The sequence below is a fragment of the Natrix helvetica genome (genome assembly GCF_964273705.1).
Source record: "Natrix helvetica genome assembly, chromosome: Z".
NCBI classification, from domain to species: Eukaryota; Metazoa; Chordata; class Lepidosauria; order Squamata; family Natricidae; genus Natrix; species Natrix helvetica.
The window spans coordinates 76993599-77014497 of NC_138554.1; the positions used below are offsets into that span (position 1 = coordinate 76993599).

General features: G+C 39.9%; 1 protein-coding gene across 1 annotated transcript in view; it reads right to left on the reverse strand.

The window, feature by feature from the left end:
* AVL9 (AVL9 cell migration associated) overlaps nucleotides 1-20899 on the reverse strand; it is a 139280-nt gene that overhangs the window by 10386 nt on the left and 107995 nt on the right. The window contains exons 14-15 of the mRNA XM_081971281.1: nucleotides 20536-20589; nucleotides 19866-19954 (exon numbers count right to left, since the gene is read on the reverse strand). Coding sequence (XP_081827407.1) covers nucleotides 19866-19954; nucleotides 20536-20589 — 143 coding nt within the window. The remainder of the gene's footprint in view (nucleotides 1-19865; nucleotides 19955-20535; nucleotides 20590-20899) is intronic.

A 20899-nucleotide genomic window follows, 5' to 3' on the forward strand; every position in this document is an offset into this window, starting at 1 on the left:
AGAGAAGGGGGAGGGAAAGGAAGGGAAAGGACAGAAAGAAACAGGAAAGGGAGAGAATGAGGGGAGGGAAAGGAAGGGAAAGGGCAGAGAAAGAAACATGAAAGGAAAAGAATGAGGGGAGGGAAAGGAAGGCAAAGAACAGAGAAAGAAACAGGAAAGGAAGTGAATGAGGGGAGGGAAAGGAAGGGAAAGGACAGAGAAAGAAACAGGAAAGGGAGAGAATGGGGGGAAGGAAGGCAGAGAAAGAGGAAAGGAAGAGAATGGTGGGAGGGAAAGGAAAGGATGGCAGAGGACAGAGAAAGAAACAGGAAAGGAAGGGAATGGAGGGAGGGAAAGGAAGGGAAAGGACAGAGAAAGAAACAGGAAAGGGAGAGAATGAGGGGAGGGAAAGGAAGGGAAAGGACAGAGAAAGAAACAGGAAAGGAAGTGAATGAGGGGAGGGAATGGAAGGGAAAGGACAGAGAAAGAAACAGGAAAGGGAGAGAATGGGGGGAAGGAAGGCAGAGAAAGAGGAAAGGAAGAGAATGGTGGGAGGGAAAGGAAAGGATGGCAGAGGACAGAGAAAGAAACAGGAAAGGAAGGGAATGGAGGGAGGGAAAGAAAGGGAAAGGAAGGCAGGGGAAAGAGAGAGCAACAGGAAAGGGAGAGAATGGGGGGGGGAAGAAAGGAGAAGGAAGGGAAGGGACAGAGAAAGAAACAGGAGAGGAAGGGAATGGAGGGAGGGAAAGAAAGGGAAAGGAAGGCAGGGGAAAGAGAGAGCAACAGGAAAGGGAGGGAGGGAAAGACACCAATTTGCCACACACAGGGAAACTACAGTCACAAACCCTGAACCCAACCCACACAAAGGGAAACCACAATCACAAACCCTGAAACCCATGCAAACCCTAAACCCACGCATAGCAAAATCACAATCCCTAATCCGAACCACCAGACCCCCAGGGTTTTGCATTAAGGGTTTTAATGATCTAAAATGACTTTTATTTTGACCCCCAGACAAGATGAGTTCAAAACGAAAGAGCTACTCTTTGGAATTTAAGAAAGGAATCGTGGAGGATTCTCAGGGCAAGAATCTGGCAGCTTTCTGCAAGGAGAAAATGTTGGATCTTTTTATGGTCCGAAGATGGAGAGTGAAGTATGATAACCTCAGCTAACAGGTGCAGGAGGAAAATGGTAAGAAGCGCAAGTGTGGATCCGGTTGGCAACCATTATTTCCAGAACTTGAAGACATCATCTCTGAATGGATCGCTGACAGGAGAGCAAAGGCTTTGGTTGTACGCAGGGCTGATATTCAAGCATTTGCCCTTGAAATGGCACCACAGTTACAAATTCCACAGGAACAATTTAAAGCCTCTAAACATTGGCTGGATAACTTCTTTCAGCGACATGAACTCTCTGAGGAGATCCACCTCACTGTTCAGGCTGGAAGATGGTGAACTGGTGAAACGGGCTGTGGCTTTCAAGTCATTTGTTGATGGAATTGACTTTGCCAAGTACCAGTTATCGAACATTATTGCAATGGACGAAACAGCAGTGTTCATGGGACAAAGGGCTCAAACCACCATCGACCAAAGGGGTGCCACGTCCATCTATATTTCTGCCACAGGGTATGAAAGCACCCGGGTAACATGTATCTGGCCATCAGAATGGATGGTACCAAGGTGGTACCCCTATTAATAAGCAAGGGAAAGAAGGACAAAGTAGAGAGGATTGGAGGGATTTATGTTCTGGAAACAGAGAAAGCCTGGTGCACCCAGGCTGCAATAAGAAAATGGGTGGAGATAGTTTTGCCACTTGTTCTAAGAGGTGGACAAAGAGGCATGGTAGTGTGGGATGCAGCCAGCACACACCGGGCCAAGGAAATGAAAAGATTTCTTGCACAACGCAGGATAGATCAAATAATGATCCCTGCAGGTATGACTGGCTACCTACAGACATTAGATATAGGTATTAATAAGCCATTTAAAGACAACCTGCACGTCCAAATAAATGACTATATTGAACACCGAATGGTAAGGAACAACAGAGGAAATTTTGTGAAGCCTGGCCTGCCAGAATTGGTAAATTGGGTGAAGAATGTGTGGGACCAAATTTCTGATGAATGTGTGGCGAACACCATAAGAGCAGGGTATATGGACAAAAGGTACTCCTTTAAGGACACTGCTATTGTAAAACATGAACGCTTGGGACCAATGGTGATGAAAGAATTGGAGTCACAAGAAGCACAGAATGTAATTCAGGCTCTGGACAGTTATGATGATGTTGTAGAAGAAGATGACATGACTACCATATTGGAATAAATTATTGAGTTGAGTTTGAAAATATTATTGAGTTTGAAAATACTGTTGAGTTTGAAAATATTGTTGAGTTTGAATAAATTGTTGTACCATACATGAACATTGTGGTTTCCCTTTGTGTGGGTTGGGATCAAGGTTTGCGACTGGTTTCCCTGTGTGGCAAATGGGTCTCTTTCCCTCCCCTCCCTTCCTTTCCTGTTTCTTTCTCTGTCCTTTCCCTTCCTTTCCCTCCCCTCATTCTCTTCCTTTCCTGTTTCTTTCTCTGACCTTTGCCTTACTTTCCTTCCCCCCATTCACTTCCTTTCCTGTTTCTTTCTCTATCCTTTGCCTTCCTTTCCCTCCCCTCATTCTTTTCCTTTCCTGTTTCTTTCTCTGTCATTTCCCTTCCTTTCCCTCCCCCTTCTCTTCCTTTCCTGTTTCTTTCTCTGTCCTTTGCCTTCCATTCCCTCCCCTCATTCTTTTCCTTTCCTGTTTCTTTCTCTGTCCTTTCCCTTCCTTTCCCTCCCCTCATTCTCTTCCTTTCCTGTTTCTTTCTCTGTTCTTTGCCTTCCTTTCCCTTCCTTCCCCCCTTCTCTCCCTTTCCTGTTTCTTTCTCTGTCCTTTCCCTTCCTTTCCCTCCCCCCATTCACTTCCTTTCCTGTTTCTTTCTCTGTCCTTTCCCTTCCTTTCCCTCCCCTCATTCTTTTCTTTCCTGTTTCTTTCTCTGTCCTTTCCCTTCCTTTCTCTCCCCCTTCTCTTCCTTTCCTGTTTCTTTCTCTGTCCTTTGCCTTCCTTTTCCTTCCTCCCCCCCCATTCTCTCCCTTTCCTGTTTCTTTTTTTTTTACAAGGGATTTCACTGGACGAATGGGCGAGGAATGCAGCGAGGTAAGAGGCGCGCCTCGCTTCTCCGCCCCCCCACCCTAAAGGGGCGGCAGGGAAGGGAACCAGGCAGGCTACCTTTACCATTGTGGCAAGGTGGGTGGTGTTGGGCCTCGAGGTGCGCCTCTTATCTTTCCAGGTCTGTCGCAGTCCTCGCCATTGTGTCCAGGGAAGCCTTGGTAAAAAAAACAAAAAACCTCTCACGAGTTCAAGAAGTTTGATTGAACTCGGGAGAAGGTTTTTTTTTTTAACCAGCCGCTTCCCTGAGCACAATGGCGAGGAACGCGACAGAGCTGGAAAGGTAAAAGGCGCGCCTCGCTTCTCGCCTGCCCCAGAAAATAATAAGCCCTCCCCCTATAATAAACCCAAGGCCATATTTCGTGGGGCAAAAGAAAATAAGCCCCTGTCTTATTTTCGGGGAAACACGGTATCATCTTTTGTAACCTTCTGACAAGGAAAGTCAATAGGACAGCTGGATTCACTTAATAACCATGCTACTAATTTAACAACTGCAGTGATTCACTTAACAAATGTGGCAAGAAAAGTCATAAAATGAGGGAAAACTCAACAAATGTCTCACTTAGCAACATAAATGTTGGGCTCAATTATGGTAGTAAATTGAGGACTACCTGTAGAATTGAATATGATGTCATATTGTAAACTTATAACGAAGTGTTGCAATACCTCAGGCATGTGTGCTTCAGGATTCTTCATCTTTTTTTAAAATTAATTTTTAGTGAATGTTTTAATCTTTAAAAACAGTAAAAAAGACACAAGGAAAAAAACACAATAAAACAAAACAAAACATGGAACATACATAACAATATAGAGTAATTTTACAGCTTTTAATATCGGCTTTCCTGCCTAGCTTTTATAAGCATTGCCTTCCTATTACTAGGACCTTGTCCTATGATGTAACAAGCATAATATAAACACTTATAGTAATATTCATTATTTGTATCTCCATCTATTTGTATTCTCTATTTCCTGTTTTGGCTTCTGATTTCTAGCCACTTGTATATTTTATTCCATACATTATAGAAGTCCGATTCTTCTTTTTCTTTTAGTTCTATTGTCATTTTGTCCATTTCTGCACATTCAAGTATTTTCCTGATTGTAGTTTCTTCTGAGGGTGTATTAATTTTCCAATTTTGTGTGAAGGCAATTCTGGCTGCAGTGAGTATATGTATGATTATGTATTTAGATTGTTTGTCCATTTTTTGATCCAGTAGTCCTAATAAGAATGCTTCTGGTTTGAGTTCTATCTTTTGCTCAGTAATTTCTTCTAACCACTTTCGAATTTTGCACCAGTACTTCCTTGTGATGGGGCACGTCCACCACATGTGATAAAATGTTCCAGGCTTGTGATTGCATCTCCAACAATTAGGAGATAAATTTGGGTACATTTTGGCCAATCTTGCTGGAGGCAAATGCCATCTATAAAACATTTTATAGAGATTTTCTTTGTAAGCTGCTGCCTTCGTAAATTTATAATTTCTTTCCCACAGTTTATCTCATTTTTCTAACTATATTGTGGCCAAAATTTCTTCCCCAGCTAATCATTGTCTCCTTTACCGTCTCTTTCTCCATTTTATATTTTAAAAGAAAATTATATAATCTAGTGATCATTTTTCCTCCCTTTATCTAATTCCACTTGTGTCTCATATATTCCGTATTGTTCCCGATCTATTTTAGATCTTGTTTTAATTTGTAGGTAGGGCCACCATTCCATATTTATTCCCTGTGCTTTCAGTGTCACTGCGTTAAATGTTTGCTAGTCAAACTGAACTGAATAATTACTGATGAATTACTGCGCAGGTCATAAGCCCTTATCAGCAATGATTTATTCCGCAAACTCATCACACATTCCAGAGACTTCTTTCTTTTTGATCTTTGTCCGTCTGCCAGGAAGCTGGGAGACAAACTGTTTTCTTGCCAAAATGTAACAATTAGATAGATTTGTTTTATTTTCTATTTTATTATTTTTGTATTAAAGTTTGCTTTTTAATTAGAATATGTTTCCGGGATTTTATTTTATTTTTCGCTCCTTGAAGATATGCTGTTTGGAAAAAGCCACGGTCTAAGCCTCATCTAGTTCAGGGTGAAATATTTTCCCCTGACATTCAGATCTTGTACTGACTTTAGTTCTCCTTTTTTATCTAAGAGGTCTGCATATCTTACCATTTTACTAAGGTCTATAGTAAATGGATATGTCATTGCCTCAATGGTTGATAACCAGCTTGGGATTTTCAGGTAGTGGCTTTTTTTATTTTTTCCCAGACTCTAAACAAAGCATCCCTTATTATATGTCTCTGAAAGTAGGAGTGGGATTTAGTCTTCCCTCCCAGAGGAAGCCGTACCAGCCTAGTTGGAGATCGTGTCCTTCTAGGATAAGGATTCTTTTATTTTTTAATTGGATCCAGTCTTTTAACCATGTTAGGGCTGCCGCCTGGTAATATAGCTCCCAATCTGGAAGTCCAAAACCACCTCTGTTTCTATTATCTTGTAGAAGTTTGTATTTGATATGCGTTTTTTTCCCTGACCAAATAAATTTGGATACCATTTTATTTAGTTGTTCGAAAAAAAATATCTCTAATTTAATCGGTATTTTTTTGAAAAACATAGAGTAATTTGGGTAGTATATTCATTTTGATGGTTGAAATTCTGCCAATTAGTGATATCTGTAGTTTAGTCCAATTGTCCAAATCTTTTTGTATCTGTTGTAGCAGTTTGTTGTAATTATCTTCTTTTATTGTAATACATTTTGCCGATAGCCATATTCCCAAATATTTAATTTTCTTGGCCCTCGAAATTCCCAGTTTCTCCTCCAGTTCTTCATTTTGTCTTTTGGTTAAATTCTTAGTTAATATTTTAGTTTTTTCTTTATTTATTTTAAGCCCTGCCACTTTACTGAATTGGTTTATATCCTGTAATAGTTTTAGTCCAGTTTCTAGGGGTTCCTCTATGATAAATGCAAGATCGCCTGCAAAGGCCTGCACTTTATATTCCTGTGTTCTAATTTTCAGTCCCTTTATGTCCTTATTTTGCCTGATTTGTGATATCAATGCCTCTAGTGAGAGGATAAATAACAAAGGGGATAGCGGGCATCCCTGTCTTACCCCTTTGGTTATGCTGAAGTCTTCTGTTGCTTCCCCGTTTAGTATTATTTTTGCCCTTTGACTCGAATATATTGCTCTGATCATCCCGATGAATTTCTCCAAAGTTCATTACTGCTAATTGATTTATTAGAAAATCCAATTCAGATTATCGAATGCTTTTTGTGCGTCAATAAATATCAATGCTGCTTGTTTTCCTGGATGTATTTCATAGTATTCTAATATGGCCATTATTGTTCGTATATTGTTTTTTATGTGCCTGTTGGGTAAAAATCCGTTTTGGTCTGGGTGTATGATTCAGTTTAATATATTTTTAATTCTTTCTGCCATAATTGTCATAAATATTTTATAATCACGGGGATGCGGTGGAGGGGGGGAAAATAAAGGTCACTCGAGCAGAGGGTTGTCCTATTACAACGGTCGTGGGGAGGAGGGGATGCGAGGACAGGATAAGATCCCAAGGTCGGTTGGGAGACCGTGGCTGCTGGTTACGCCCGGTCGTTTGTACCAACCCCTGCAGTCTAGGTGGACAGGTGCTACAGAGCCAGGGCCTGCAGCTGATGCTTTGCAATGCAAGGTCTGTTACCAACAAGGCCCCCCTCATTTTTTTTTTATGAATAATTTTTTATTGTTTTTGTCTTTTTATCACATATTACACTCTTTATATCAACAGTTTGTACAATGTTACATCGTCGTATCTATGTATGTTTTCCTCTCTTTACCATATATTACAATCCTTATGTCATTTTATCTATACATTTTTATGATATTTAACATATTTACCTATTTTTATATACAGTTCTATGTTTATTTATGTATATTGTTTTCGGCTTAAATGTTTTTCTTATTATCCAACCATTCATACCACTTATTCCAAATTTCGTAGTATTCCGATTCTTCTTTGTCCTGTAATTTTTGAGTTAGTTTGTCCATCTCTGCGCACTCCAAAGTTTTTTTTATCACTAATTCGTCTGGTGGTGTATTGTTTTGCTTCCAGCATTGGGCGAAGGCAATTCTAGCTATAGTTAATATATGTGTTAGTAAATATTTACTTTTTTTTGTATAGTTCCCTTTAATTATTCCTAATAAAAGGGTTTCGGGTTTATACTTTACTTGTTCCCCCGTAATTTCTTGTGCCCACTTCCAGATTCTTTTCCAGTATTTTTGCGATTCCGGGCATGTCCACCACATGTGGTAGTAGGTCCCTTCTTCTTTTTTACATTTCCAGCATATCGATTTCAGTGTTGGGTACATTTTTGCTAATCTTGTTGGTGGTAGGTGCCAACGATAAAACATTTTATATATATTATCTTTCAGTGTCGCTGATCTCGTTAATTTATAATTTATATTCCAAATTTTTTCCCAATCCGCTAGATCTATGTTATAACCAAAATTTTTGGCCCATGCTATCATACATCCTTTAACTATTTCTTCTTCTAAGTTTATTTCTAACAAATATTTATACATTTTCGTTATAAATTTGTTTTCTGGGCCAGTTAAGATTTTGTCTATTTGTTGCAATTCCGTATATATTCCATATTCTTTTATATCTTTTTTTGTCTTGATTGTAATTGGAGGTATGGCCACCAATCTATATTGATATTATTCTCTTTTAGTTCTTGGTTCGTTTTCAAATTCCCCTGGTTATCTAATATTTCACTATATCTAACCATTTTTGATAAATTTAGCGTATTGGGGTGTATCATGGCTTCCATGGTGGAAAGCCATGCCGGTATTTTCATATAGTGTTTTGCTTTAATTTTATTCCAGACTTGAATTAATGCTTCTCTAATGTAATGTCTATGGAAATATTTTTGCTTCTTTTTACTCTCTTCCCATAAGAAAAAGTGCAATCCTGTTTGTAGGTCGTGGCCTTCTATTGCTAATATTCTTTTGTTTTTTAGATTTATCCAATCTTTAATCCAAATTAGTGCTGCTGCATTGTAGTAGAGTTCCCAGTCAGGTAGTCCCATACCACCTCTGCTTCTATCGTCCTGTAATGCTTTCAGTTTTATCCTAGCTTTTTTCCCTTGCCAGATAAATTTTAGTATTATTTTATTCAATTCAGTAAAAAAAGTTTTCTCTAGTTTTATGGGGATCGTTTGAAATAGATATAGGACTCTTGGTAGTATGTTCATTTTTATAGTTGCTATTTTCCCTAATAGCGATAGTTGTAGTTTCCCCCATAATTCTAGGTCTCTTTTTATTTGTTGCACTAATTTTGTGTAATTATTTTCTTTTATGGTTGAGCACTTTGCAGTTAGCCATATTCCTAAATATTTGACTTTCTTTACTACCTGGAGTCCTATTGTTTTTTCTAATTCTTTGTTCTGTTTTTCCTTCAGATTTTTGGTTATTATTTTAGTCTTTTCTCTATTAATTTTTAGTCCTGCCACATCTCCATATTTTTCTAGTTCTTGCATTAACCTGTTCCCTGTTTCTAATGGATCTTCTATGATAAATACTAAGTCATCTGCAAAGGCCTGTATTTTGTATTCTTCCTTTTTAGTTTTGGTTCCTCTTATTTCCTGGTTTTTTCTAATTCGTATCAGAAGGCTTTCTAGCGTCAGAATAAAAAGCAGAGGTGATAGTGGGCAGCCTTGTCTCACTCCTTTCGTTATTTCAAAAGACTCTGTATTCTCCCCATTCAATAGTATGCTTGCCTTTTGGGTGGAGTATATTGTTTCTATTAATTTTTCAAATTTATTTCCTAGATTCATATTTTTAATTTGTTGTTTCATGTATTGCCAATTTAAATTATCGAATGCCTTCTGTGCATCCAGGAATACAAGTGCCACTTGTTTCTCTGTATGCACCTCATAGTACTCCAAGATATTAGCAATTATTCTGGTATTATTTCTAATTTGTCTTGTTGGGAGAAATCCATTTTGATCTGGGTGTATGTAATCATTTAGTAATCTTTTTAGTCTCTCCGCTATTATTGTTGCAAATATTTTGTAGTCCACATTCAGCAACGAGATTGGCCTGTAATTTTGAATTTGGTTGTGGTCTGTACCTTCTTTATATATTAACGTAATGTATGCTTCCCTCCATGTGTTTGGTATTTTTGCTTTCGTCAATGTTTCGTTGTACATCTCCAACATTAGGGGTTCTATTGATTCATTCAGATCGTTTATCGTTTTGTACCATTCTGCTGGGAATCCATCTGGACCTGGTGTTTTATTATTTTTCTGTTTTTGAATTGCCTGTTTCAGTTCAATATTTGTTATTTGTTTCGTTAGCATTTCTTTCATCTCTTCCGGTATTACTGGGGGTTCTTCTTTGTTCAAATATTCTTGTATTTGTTTGTCATCTACTTGTTCCCCCTTGTATAACTTCTCGAAATATTTATGTACAACCTTTTTTTCCCCTTCCATTGTGTGTTGTAATTCACCCGTTTCCTCTTGGAGTTGATATATTAGTCTTTTTTCTCTTTCTTTTCTCAATCTATAAGATAACCACCTTCCTGGTTTATTTGCTTGTTCAAAAAAAATTTGTTTCGTTAGTTTTAAGTGTTTTACTATTTCTTCCTGGACTAGTATGTTTAATTTGTGTTTCGCTAGCATCCAATCTTTTCTAATTTTGTCACTTTGTGGTTTGTTTTGGAGTTCTTTTTCTAGGTTCTCAATTTCCTTCTCTAATGCTTTCTGTTGTGCCCATTTTTCTTTATTTCTTTTTGCTGAATAAGCTATAATGATTCCTCGTATGTAGGCTTTCATGGTATCCCATAGGTTTTGTATTGATGTCTGTTCTTTTGTGTTTTCTTTGAGAAATAGTCCCAACTCACTCTTACACTTTTGGATAAATTCTTTTTCTTTTAATATTTGCAGGTTTAATGTCCATCTTCGTCTAGGTTTTTTTTCCCCTTTCCAGATTATTTTAATGGGGTTATGGTCTGCCCAGGTGTTTGGTAGTATTTCAATTTTATATACTTCTGCCCCGATTTCCTTATTCATCCATGCCATGTCGATCCGTGACCAAGATTGGTGTGGATTTGAGTAAAAGGTAAATTGTTTTTTATTTGGTTCCATTTTTCTCCAGATGTCTATTAGATTTAGCTCTTCCATCATCTCCATACACGTTGTTGGTAATACTTTTTTTTTGTTTTTGGTTTTTTTGTCACTTACATAGTCTATTTTGCTATCTACTATGGCATTATAGTCTCCTATTATACAGATGTTTTCCCCTCCAATTTCTCTGATTTTTTCATGTAATTTTTTATAGACATTTTTCTGGTCTTCGTTTGAGGCATAAATTGCTACCAGCAATATTGGTTTTTGGTTTATCCATATCTCTAAAATTAATATTCTTCCCCTTGGATCTGCATAGATTAAGCTTGTCTTTATTCTCTCTTTAACATAAATTGCTAATCCTTTTCTTTTTTCTTCTGCCGATGCTGTATATAATTTCCCCAATTTCAGACATTCTAAGTATTTTATGTCTTGTTGTTTGATATGTGTTTCCTGTAGACATATTATGTCTGCTTTTTGTTTTATTAATTTTGCCCAGATGTGTTTTCTTTTTGTTAGTGAATTTAAACCATTGACATTTACAGATAGTAGTTGGATTTCTTCCTCCATTTTCCTAGATCTCTACTTGTCCTTATTTTTATTTGTCTCTAGTTTCTTTTTGACTTCTTGTTTTTGGTCTTACTTCTTCTTCTTTCTGTTGTTCTTCCTCTTCCCTGCTACTTCCCCCCTGTCTTCCCTCCCTTGCCTTTTGTTGTCTTTCTTCCCTTCTTCTATATTCTATTTCCTCTTCTGTGTTTTGTTTCTCTTCTGGATACATTAATTGCTCGTATAATTCCTGTGCTTTTTCAAGGTTGTCAATTTTAATTCTCTTCTCCTGCCATGTTACTAACATCCCTTCTGGTATTAACCATCTAAATAGTATCTCCCTCTTAATTAATTGCGTGGCCAAGAATTGGTAGTCTCTTCTCTGTTCCCTCACTCTTCGTGGGATTTGTTTTAATATTAGTATCTCCTTCCCCTCGTACATCATGGGTTCTTCTCTTGTTATTTTATATAGTATGTCTCTTACTTTTTTCCTCGCGAACCTGATGTGCACTTCTCTGGGTAGTCGATGTTTCCTCGCATAATTGGTGGTAACTCTATAAATGTCGTCGAGTTCATTTATGATCTCTTGCTTATCTGTGTTTAAAGTTTCTGCAATTAAGCCAGACATTATCGTAGTTAGGTCTTCACCTTTTACCTCTGTCACATTCTGAAAGCGGAGGTAGAAAGCTGCACGGTCCATCTCCATGTGAATAAGCGATTCCTCTAGATTTTTATTTGATGCTTTCATTTGTTGTTCAACCTGGTTTATTTTTGTTTCTGTCTGTTCTGTTCTTTTTTCTACTTCTTTTATTAATTGTTCATTCTTTCCCAGAGCTTGTTGTATAGTTTCCATTTTATCATCCAATTTCTGTATATCTTTCTTGACTTCATTTTTCATTTCACACATCTCTGCTTTCATTTCATTCATATCTATTTTCATTTCATTCATATCTTTTTTCATTTCATCATGGTTTTTTGTTGCTGTTTCTTGGAATTTTAGCATAGTTTCTTGAATGGTTTGCAGCACTGTCTGTATATTTTCAGTATTCGACCCCACATTTGTTTTTTCTGTTTCATTCATTTCTTCTGTTGGCCCTTTGGATGTTGGGGGGGCCGGCGAACCCCTTGTTGTTGGGTTTATTGCAGGGTTGATGTTCATCTTTTTTCCACTTCTAAGTGCTGTTGATGTTATATTTGCCATTTCTCTTATAGTTTTATCTTGTTCTGAAAGTATCTTGTATATATTGTCCCAAACTGGCATTCAATCTTTCCCCCCACCTTCTTTTTTTTTTTGTCTTAGTATATCCGCATTAATCTTAGTATACTATATAAATTTTAAGTAATACAGTATAATAATAATAATAATAATTATAATTATACAATAATATCTAGAGGTGTTGGGAGAAGGGGTTATATAGGCAGGGAGGGAGGACTGGGGAGAGTCTCAATATTTGTTCATTTTAACATTTACAGTGCTATATTTAAGTACTTAAATGCTTAGATTGTTTCTTAATAATGTTAAATTTAAACTTATTTAAATGGTTGTGGCATATATAGCTAGTAATTGCCACCAGGATTCACACTTACTTATTTATGGTTATAGCAATGTAGCAATAAATATATATATAAATAACGCTATTGTCTTAAATATTGATTAATTTAAATATTTGATTATAAAGATTATAACAATTGTATAAAGTTAATATAGACAGTTCATTCACCACTTTTTCCTCTGTGTTTCTTTAAGTTTAGAGCTTCTTTAAATTCTTTTAAGTTCTTTTCAAGTCCTTTCTTTCAACTTTGCTCAGATACTCCGGCTCTTCTAAGTTGTTACAATGTTGCGATTTCGTCAGCTTTCTCTTCTGCCTTGATACTTTGTTGCTCTATAATTAATGGCTGTCTGCTGCTGTTCCCCGGTCTAGCACGATCTTTCAAAGTCTCCTTCTGTCTCCTTTCTCCTGCTACCCGAGTCCAAAGTAGCCTCAGCCAGATCGTATTTCTTTCCCCTCGTTTCTGTTCGGGCTCCTTTTAAACTTTAAAGTGTCGCTCTCACCTCTTTCAGTGGCCTTTTTGATGGGGTTTTCACGCCAGATCTCTGGAGTCTCCCTGTTTGCCCATTCTCCTCTATAGTTTAGGTACGTCTTTTCCCAGCCTGTAGCTCTCCGCTGTTTTCAATTGTATCAGGTGTTGCAACAATGTAGCAAAAGTTGATTCAATTTTCTTCCTTCCTTCTTCTATTTGGTGGTTTGCCGAGGCTTCAGGTCCACCATTCAGTGCAGCAAGCGGCGAACGTTTACACGCTGGGTTAAAAAGGGTATCCCCAGTCGTAACGGGCGATCGCCTTCCGCCTCGTTCGTTCTGGGGTATCCCTACTTCTCCGCTTCACCCTACAAGCTCAGCGTATCCCCCTGGGGGATCCTCCAGGCGCGTATATCGGGGTTCGAAGAGCAGAGCCCTGCTTTCTTCCCCCCACTCGCCTCCACGTCACCACCGGAAGTCGCCCCCCTCATTAATGAGTTGATCTCAGAGGGGGAGCTAGACCTTGCAGGGATAACGGAGACCTGGTTGGGCCACGAGGGTGGTTTACCCCTCGTGGAAATGTGCCCACCAGGTTTCCGGGCATTCCATCAGCCCCGGGCCCTGGGTAAGGGTGGCGGTGGTTATTTGGGAATGTTTAGAGCCAAGGGAGTTCACTGTCCCTCAGATACCCGGGTGTGAGTCCCTTGGTGTGAACTGGGGCCCAGGGAGGTAGTGGGGCTTGCTGATTGTATACTTGGCTCCTCGCTATGCATCAGCAGCCCTGCCTGAGCTCCTCGAGCTAATCTCAGCGACGGCAGTTGAGACTCCCAGACTTTTGGTCATGGGGGACTTCAACTTGCCGTCAACGGGAGCGGCTTCCGAGGTGGCTCGGGAATTCATGGCTTCCATGACAGCCATGGACCTGACCCAATTAGTGCAGGGCCCCACTCACGAAGGGGGCCACACACTGGACCTCATTTTTGTATCTGAACAGTGGACGAGTGATCTGGGAATAGGGGACTTAGTCATCACACCCCTGTCATGGTCAGATCACTCATCCCTCCGGCTGGACTTCCCTGGCGCTATCCCCCACCGCGAGGAGGCGGAACCAGACTCTACAAGCTGGTACCGCCCCAGGCACCTGATGGAATCGGATAGATTCCAGACGGAGCTTGGGCCAATACCTGTAGCCTTGTCCCGCTCCCGCTCTGAGGACCTAGTGACTGCCTGGAATAGGGCGACGACTGGGGCCTTGGACCGGGTTGCGCCTTTGCGACCTCTCCTGCGGCACCGACCCACCCGGGCTCCTTGGTTTACTGAGGAGATAAGGGTGATGAAGCGCCACAGGAGACGTCTAGAGAGCAGGTGGAGGTCCTCACGCTCCGAATCTGACCGAACACAGGTAAGAGCCTATTTGCGGACTTACCTTGTGGCAATAAGAGCGGCCAAGCGTAGACATTGTGCTGCCCTTATTGCGTCCGCGGATAACCGCCCTGCCGCCCTGTTTCGGGTGACCCGCTCCGTTTTATCGCAGGGGACGCGAGAGACACCCTTACAGGGAAGAGCAGAGGAGTTTGGGGAATATCTTCAGGACAAAATCGATCAGATCCGGAGCAGATGGACCTCCGTCAGTGGACCAGACGAGCCGTCAACAGCGAGTCTTGAGAGACCATTCTGGGAGGAGTTTGACTCTGTTGCCCCCGAGGATCTGGACAGGTTGCATGTACTGCTGCGACCCACCACATGTTTAATGGACCCGTGCCCCTCCTGGCTGGTACTGGCAGCCTGGGAGGTGACACGAGGCTGGCTTCTGGGCCTGGTGAACACCTCATTGGGTGAGGGATACTTACCAACCGCCTTGAAAGAGGCGGTGGTGAGACCCTTGCTCAAGAGACCTTCGCTCGACCCAATGGAGCTAGCTAATTACCGTCCAGTCTCCAACCTCCCCTTTTTGGCGAAGGTTGTTGAGAATGTGGTGGCGCAGCAGTTTCCACGACACCTGGACGAATCCGACTATCTAGACCCACGCCAGTCCGGCTTCGGACCCGGGCACAGCACTGAGACAGCCTTGGTCGCGTTGGTTGATGATCTCTGGAGGGCCAGAGATAGGGGTTGTTCCTCTATCCTGGTCCTATTAGACCTCTCGGCGGCTTTTGATACCATCGACCATGGTATCCTATTGCGCCGGTTGGAGGGGATGGGAGTCGGAGGCACCGTTTTGCGGTGGTTCGGCTCCTACCTCTCTGACCGGAAGCAATGTGTGTTGACAGGGAGGCAGAGGTCGTCCCTGAGGCCACTCACTTGTGGGGTGCCACAGGGGTCGGTCCTCTCGCCTCTCCTGTTCAACGCATATGTGAAGCCGCTGGGTGAGATCATCCGTGGTTTTGGGGTTGAGTACCACCTGTACGCTGATGACACTCAGCTGTACATTTCAACCCCAAACCACCCCAACGAGGCTGTCGAAGTGATGTCCCGGTGTTTGGAAGCCGTCGGGGTCTGGATGGGGGACAACAGACTCAAGCTCAACCTCTCCAAGACCGAGTGGCTGTGGGTACCGGCACCTCGGTTCAGCCAGCTGACACCATCGCTGGCCATAGGGGGCGAACAACTGTCCCCTGTGGAGGGGGCGCGCAATTTGGGAGTCCTCCTTGATGCCCGGCTGTCAATGGAGGACCATGTGGCAGCCGTGGCAAGGGGGGCGTTCCACCAGGTTCGCCTGGTGCGCCAATTGCGCTCCCTACTGGACCGGAGTGCTCTGCGCACGGTCACTCATGCGCTGGTGACGTCTCGCCTCGACTACTGCAATGCCCTCTACATGGGGCTTCCCTTGGGACGCATCCGGAGACTGCAGCTAGTTCAGAACGCAGCCGCACGGGTTATCATGGGGAGTACACGTTACTCCCACGTAACACCTCTCCTGCGCGAGCTGCACTGGCTACCTGTGGCCTTTCGGGTGCGTTTCAAGGTATTGATTACCATCTTTAAAGCGCTCCATGGCACAGGACCTAGTTATCTGCAGGATCGCATCCTACCACACACGTCCCTGCGACCTATCCGCTCACACAGGGAGGGACTGCTCCTGGTGCCGTCCGCTAGGCAATGCCAGCGGGCGACACCTAGGAGTAGGTCCTTCTCTGTGATGGGCCCAACCCTTTGGAATGACCTCCCCCCCGACATTCGAACTACCACCGACCTCCGTTCCTTCCGTCAAAAGTTAAAGACTCACCTATTTCAATCAGCTGGCCTGGCACTCTCTTAGTTTTATCTCCCGGGGATTTATTCTAATGGGGTTTGGGTTTTAATTGGGGATGTTTTTTAGGGTTTTAGAATATATTTATTTCTTGTACAGCCTATCTCCTCCATCCAAATATATTTAAGTGTTTTATGATTGTATTTTTATCTGCATTGACTGTACACCGCCCCGAGTCCCTTCTTGGGAGAGGGGGCGGTCTAGAAATCCAAGAAATAAATAAATAAAATAATCAGCATTTAACAGCAAGATTGGCCTATAATTTTGGATCTTTTGTTTTTCAACGTTGTCTTTGGGAATTAGTGTTATTAGTGCCTCTATCCAGGATTTTGTTGTCTTAGCTCGTTCTAATATTTCATTATACATTTCTAATAATATGTTCTCTAATGATTTTTGCAATCCTTTATAAAATTCTGCTGGAATTCCATCTGGGCCCGGCGTTTTATTATTTTTTTGTTTTTGGATTGCCCTTTTTAATTCTAGCCTCGTTATTTTCTCATTTGATGTTTCTTTTATTGTTTCCGGTAGGGTTGGAAGATTTCTCCTCTGGAGATATCTTTTAATATCCTCCTCTTCTATTTCCTCTCAGCAGTATAATACTTGGAAGTATCTTACTGCTATATTTTTTTCTTCCTTTTGGTGGTGTATCACCCCTTTTTCATCCTCTAGTTGCTGTATTATTTTCTTTTCTTTCTCTTGTTTTAGTTTATAGGCTAGCCATCTCCCCGGTTTATTGGCATTTTCAAAATAATTTTGCCTACATGATCTAATTTTCTGGGCCATTTCTTCTTGTGTAATTAAGTTTAATCTATGTTTAATTATTTCTTTTTCTTCTTTGGCTTCGGTTTGAGGTTCTTTCTGAAGTTTATATTCTAATTTCCCCAGTTTCTCCTGAAGCTCTGTATATCGTTTCTTTTTATCTTTGTTTCTTCTTATTGTATATGCTATTGTAATGCCTCGCACGTAAGCTTTAGTAGTATCCCATAGGTTTTGAATAGTTGTCTGTTCATTCCAGTTTTCTTTTAGGAAAAATGCTAATTCTTTTTCCGCATACTGTACATAATTATTTTCTTTTACAACCCTCTGATTCATGGTCCATCTCTTTTTCCTTTTTGCTTCTCCTTTCCGTTTGATTGTTAATGGGTTATGGTCTGCCCACATGCTCGGTGTTATTTCTACCTCTTCTACATCTTTCTCCATTTCTGGATCCATCCACACCATGTTGATCCTGGACCATGAATTATGAGGGTTTGAAAAGAATGTGTATTGACTCTTCTGTGGATTGATTTCTCTCCAAACATCTTTTAGATTTAATTCTTGGGCCATTTCAAAGAATGTATTTGGTAGAGTTCTCCTTTCATATTTTTTTTATTATGCGTTTTATAGTCTTTCTTTGGATCTACCATTGCATTGAAGTCCCCTAGTAGACATATGTTATCCAGTTCCAGTTCTGCAATCCGTTTATGTAGTTTACTATAGTATTCTTTCTGGTTCGTGTTTGGTGCATATATGACTGCAATTAATACTCTTCTTTGTTTTATTAATACTTCGATTAATAATGTTCTTCCCTCTTCATCTGCGTATACCTGTTTAGGTTTTAGCCAGTCCTTTATATATACTGCAATTCATCTTTTCTTTGTATCAGCCAGGGCCAGATGTAATTTTCCTAATTTTGGAGATTCCAGGATACTGCCATTTCCTTTTTTTAATATGAACTTCCTGTAGGCACGTGATATCCATGTTTTGTTTTTGGAGCTTAGAAATTGTTTGTCTTCTTTTTATAGGTGAATTTAATCCATTTATATTGACTGATATTAATTTCACTTCCTCCTCCATCCTGTTACTAGTTTATCGCCTTCGTTCCTTTCCTTTTGGTTTCTTGTCCTCACGCCTTCTATTTCCTGGGCTGCTGTATCAGTCTTCTTTCTCACATCTTGGTCTAGTCCTTTTTCCTCCTTCAGCTGCTCCTCTTGGCTTTGGGTTTCCAATTCCTCTCTGCTGTCTGATTCACCCTCTATGTAGTGTTCATAGAATTCCCAGGCTTTCTCTACGGTGTCAATCCTTATTTTCTTATCTTGCCAAGATATTAACATGCCTTCCGGTATCAACCAGCGAAACATTATTTTATATTTTATCAGTTGTGTAGAGAGGAATTGGTAATTCCTTCTTTGCTCTCTGATTCTCTTTGGTATTTGTTTAAGGGTTATTACTTCTTTTCCTTATGGACAAGCTGTTCATCCCTTGTTCTTTTGTAAATTTCGTCTCTGACAGGTTTTTTTTGCAAATCTTACGTGTATTTCACGGGGAAACTTATATCTTCATGCATAATTAGCATGTACTCTATAGATTTCATCAATATTGTTCCTCAGTTCAGTTTTGTCCATTTGCAGTTGGTCAGCTAGAAGATCACTCATGAATTTTGGTAGATCCTCATCTTTTGTCTCTACTATGTTCTGAAATCTTAAATAGAAATAGGATCGTTCTAATTCTAAGTGAACTATTGCCTCCCCGAGCTCTCTGTTAACTGCTGTCAGTCCTTCTTGTATTTCTTCCAATTTCTTTTCAGTTTGTTCTGTCCTAGTTTCTATCATTTTTATCTTCTGCTCATTTTTAGCTATTGTTTCCTGTATTTTCCCCATTCTGTCATCCAACTTCTTTATATCACCTTTCACTTCCCCTAAATCGCCTTTCACTTCCACTAGATCGCCTTTCACTTCCCCTATATCACCTTTCATGTCATCATGATTATTAGTTATTGATTCTTGTGTTTTTATCATAAATTCCTGGATCATGTTTAATAAGGTTTGTAGGCTTTGTAGGGTTGGTACAGATCCTGGTTTTTTACTGTTCGACAGGTCTGTTGTTAACTTCTGTCCTGCTGGAGAGGCTACCGCTGGCTGTGTTTTCTTTACAGCTTTGGTAGCTGTGGATGAATATGATGTGACATTGTAAACTTATAACAAAGTGTTGCAATAGCTCAGGCATGTGTGCTTCAGGATTCTTCATCAGTACTGTTAAATCATTAATATAGAGACTATATGGCACTAGTACATGTATACATCTCTTTCTTATCCTTTTAAATATTGATACTGCTTGGATGATTTCATTGACTCCAAACCGCAATCTCAAACAAGGATTTTGTGAAAGGATTTTGATCAGTGCAAACAGGCTGGATGCCATATTGAGGAGAAAACTATTTTCTCCATAATGTTTCTCTGTTAAACGTGTCAAATGCTACACTCTATAAGCTCAGTAAATGGTTAACTCTTCTTGCTCACAGATTTAATAATTAGATAATTAAAGAGAAAGCACTTGTCAGTAATAGATTGACTCTGTCTAAAGCCAGATTGTTTTTCTGTGAGACAATAGGATTTATTCCTAAAAGCACTGTAACAAAGATTTGCTATATATAAATATACTTTTTCCCCCTTCTATTTTAATTTGCTATGGAATGTTTATTTGATTGTTGATATTATATGGGACCTAAATGGTTTATGAATTTACTGCGTTAAAAAAGATTTTTGGTAAAATATGAATTAATGGTTCAGCAAAAAATCAATATTTTAAAGCTGGCCAAGGGAAGGATATTTTGCAATTGTGGAATGAGGAGTTTGCCCCAATCTCTTGTTTGTAAGCCTGCATAAAATTCAATTGGCTGGGTTTATATATAATGCTAAGCCATTAACCATACCAATTTCATCATCGCCTAATGGGATGCATAGTCCAGCCACTGAATTTGTAGTACTTTGATTCCAGTTAGAGGATCACTTACCAACAGCTCTTCCTGTCTGCACAACATTTCGACTACTGGTAACCATGGCATTTCCAATCTTCTTACCATGTTCACTGTTCTGAACAGAACTAAATTAAGAAATAAAATAGCATCGTCTTACTGGTTTCTGCTAATTTCATGTATGTAATGTTTAATAACATTAATTATGGGCCCAACTGGCAAAAGAAAGCTCCGGACTATATTAGATGAAAACATGCGGAAGAGGCCTTCATTCTGCAGTGGATAGGCAAAGGCTAAAATGATGATGATAAATGTTTAAGAATATAAATTAAACATAAGTAAGTTGAAATATTAATTTATGTTTCAGTTAACCAAGCACTACAATGGGTAAGATATTTGGAATTTGAAATATTTGAATCTAAAATTGTTCCATTTTGGAATTGCTTGAAACCCATTCTACTGCTGTTTCAATCTCAGAATGCTTCCAGGAATTTGAACATTATTTTTATTTCTAAATATTTTAAAAACTCGGTCTACATGCCTATTTAAAAGTATGTGAATAAGTTCCAAAAAATTCTGAAATTTTCATAAAATATTGGTATAGATCAATCCATTTTACTTTTTAAGCCAATACTGCCATAACTGAACAATAAACTACTGCATGTACATTTCAACTGTGAACAAGTTTAAAAATATAAGCAATACTTACTGTGATAATCTTAATTTTACATCAGAAACAGAATATTGTCCTTGGAATGGATGACTGAAAAGTGAGGTAGGCAGAAGAGAAACAGAGAGAGAGAGAGAAGGTAAGCTGACTAACCATTTCATGTACTTTCTCAGTTATAACTATGAACCATTTCCTTTGTGTGAAAAGGGATACATTAAAACATTTTGCCTTTCCTCTTCTTAGGAGTCAATAATCTAAATATTTTCGATCCTTAGTGTTGTGGCCCAACATGGCAGGCTGAGCTGTTGGTGCCCTGGAGGCCGAGGAAGATGGCATCTGAGTCAGGGAGCAGTGAGGAAGAACAGAGGGAAGCTGTCCCTGATGTAAGTATGCATAGGGCTGA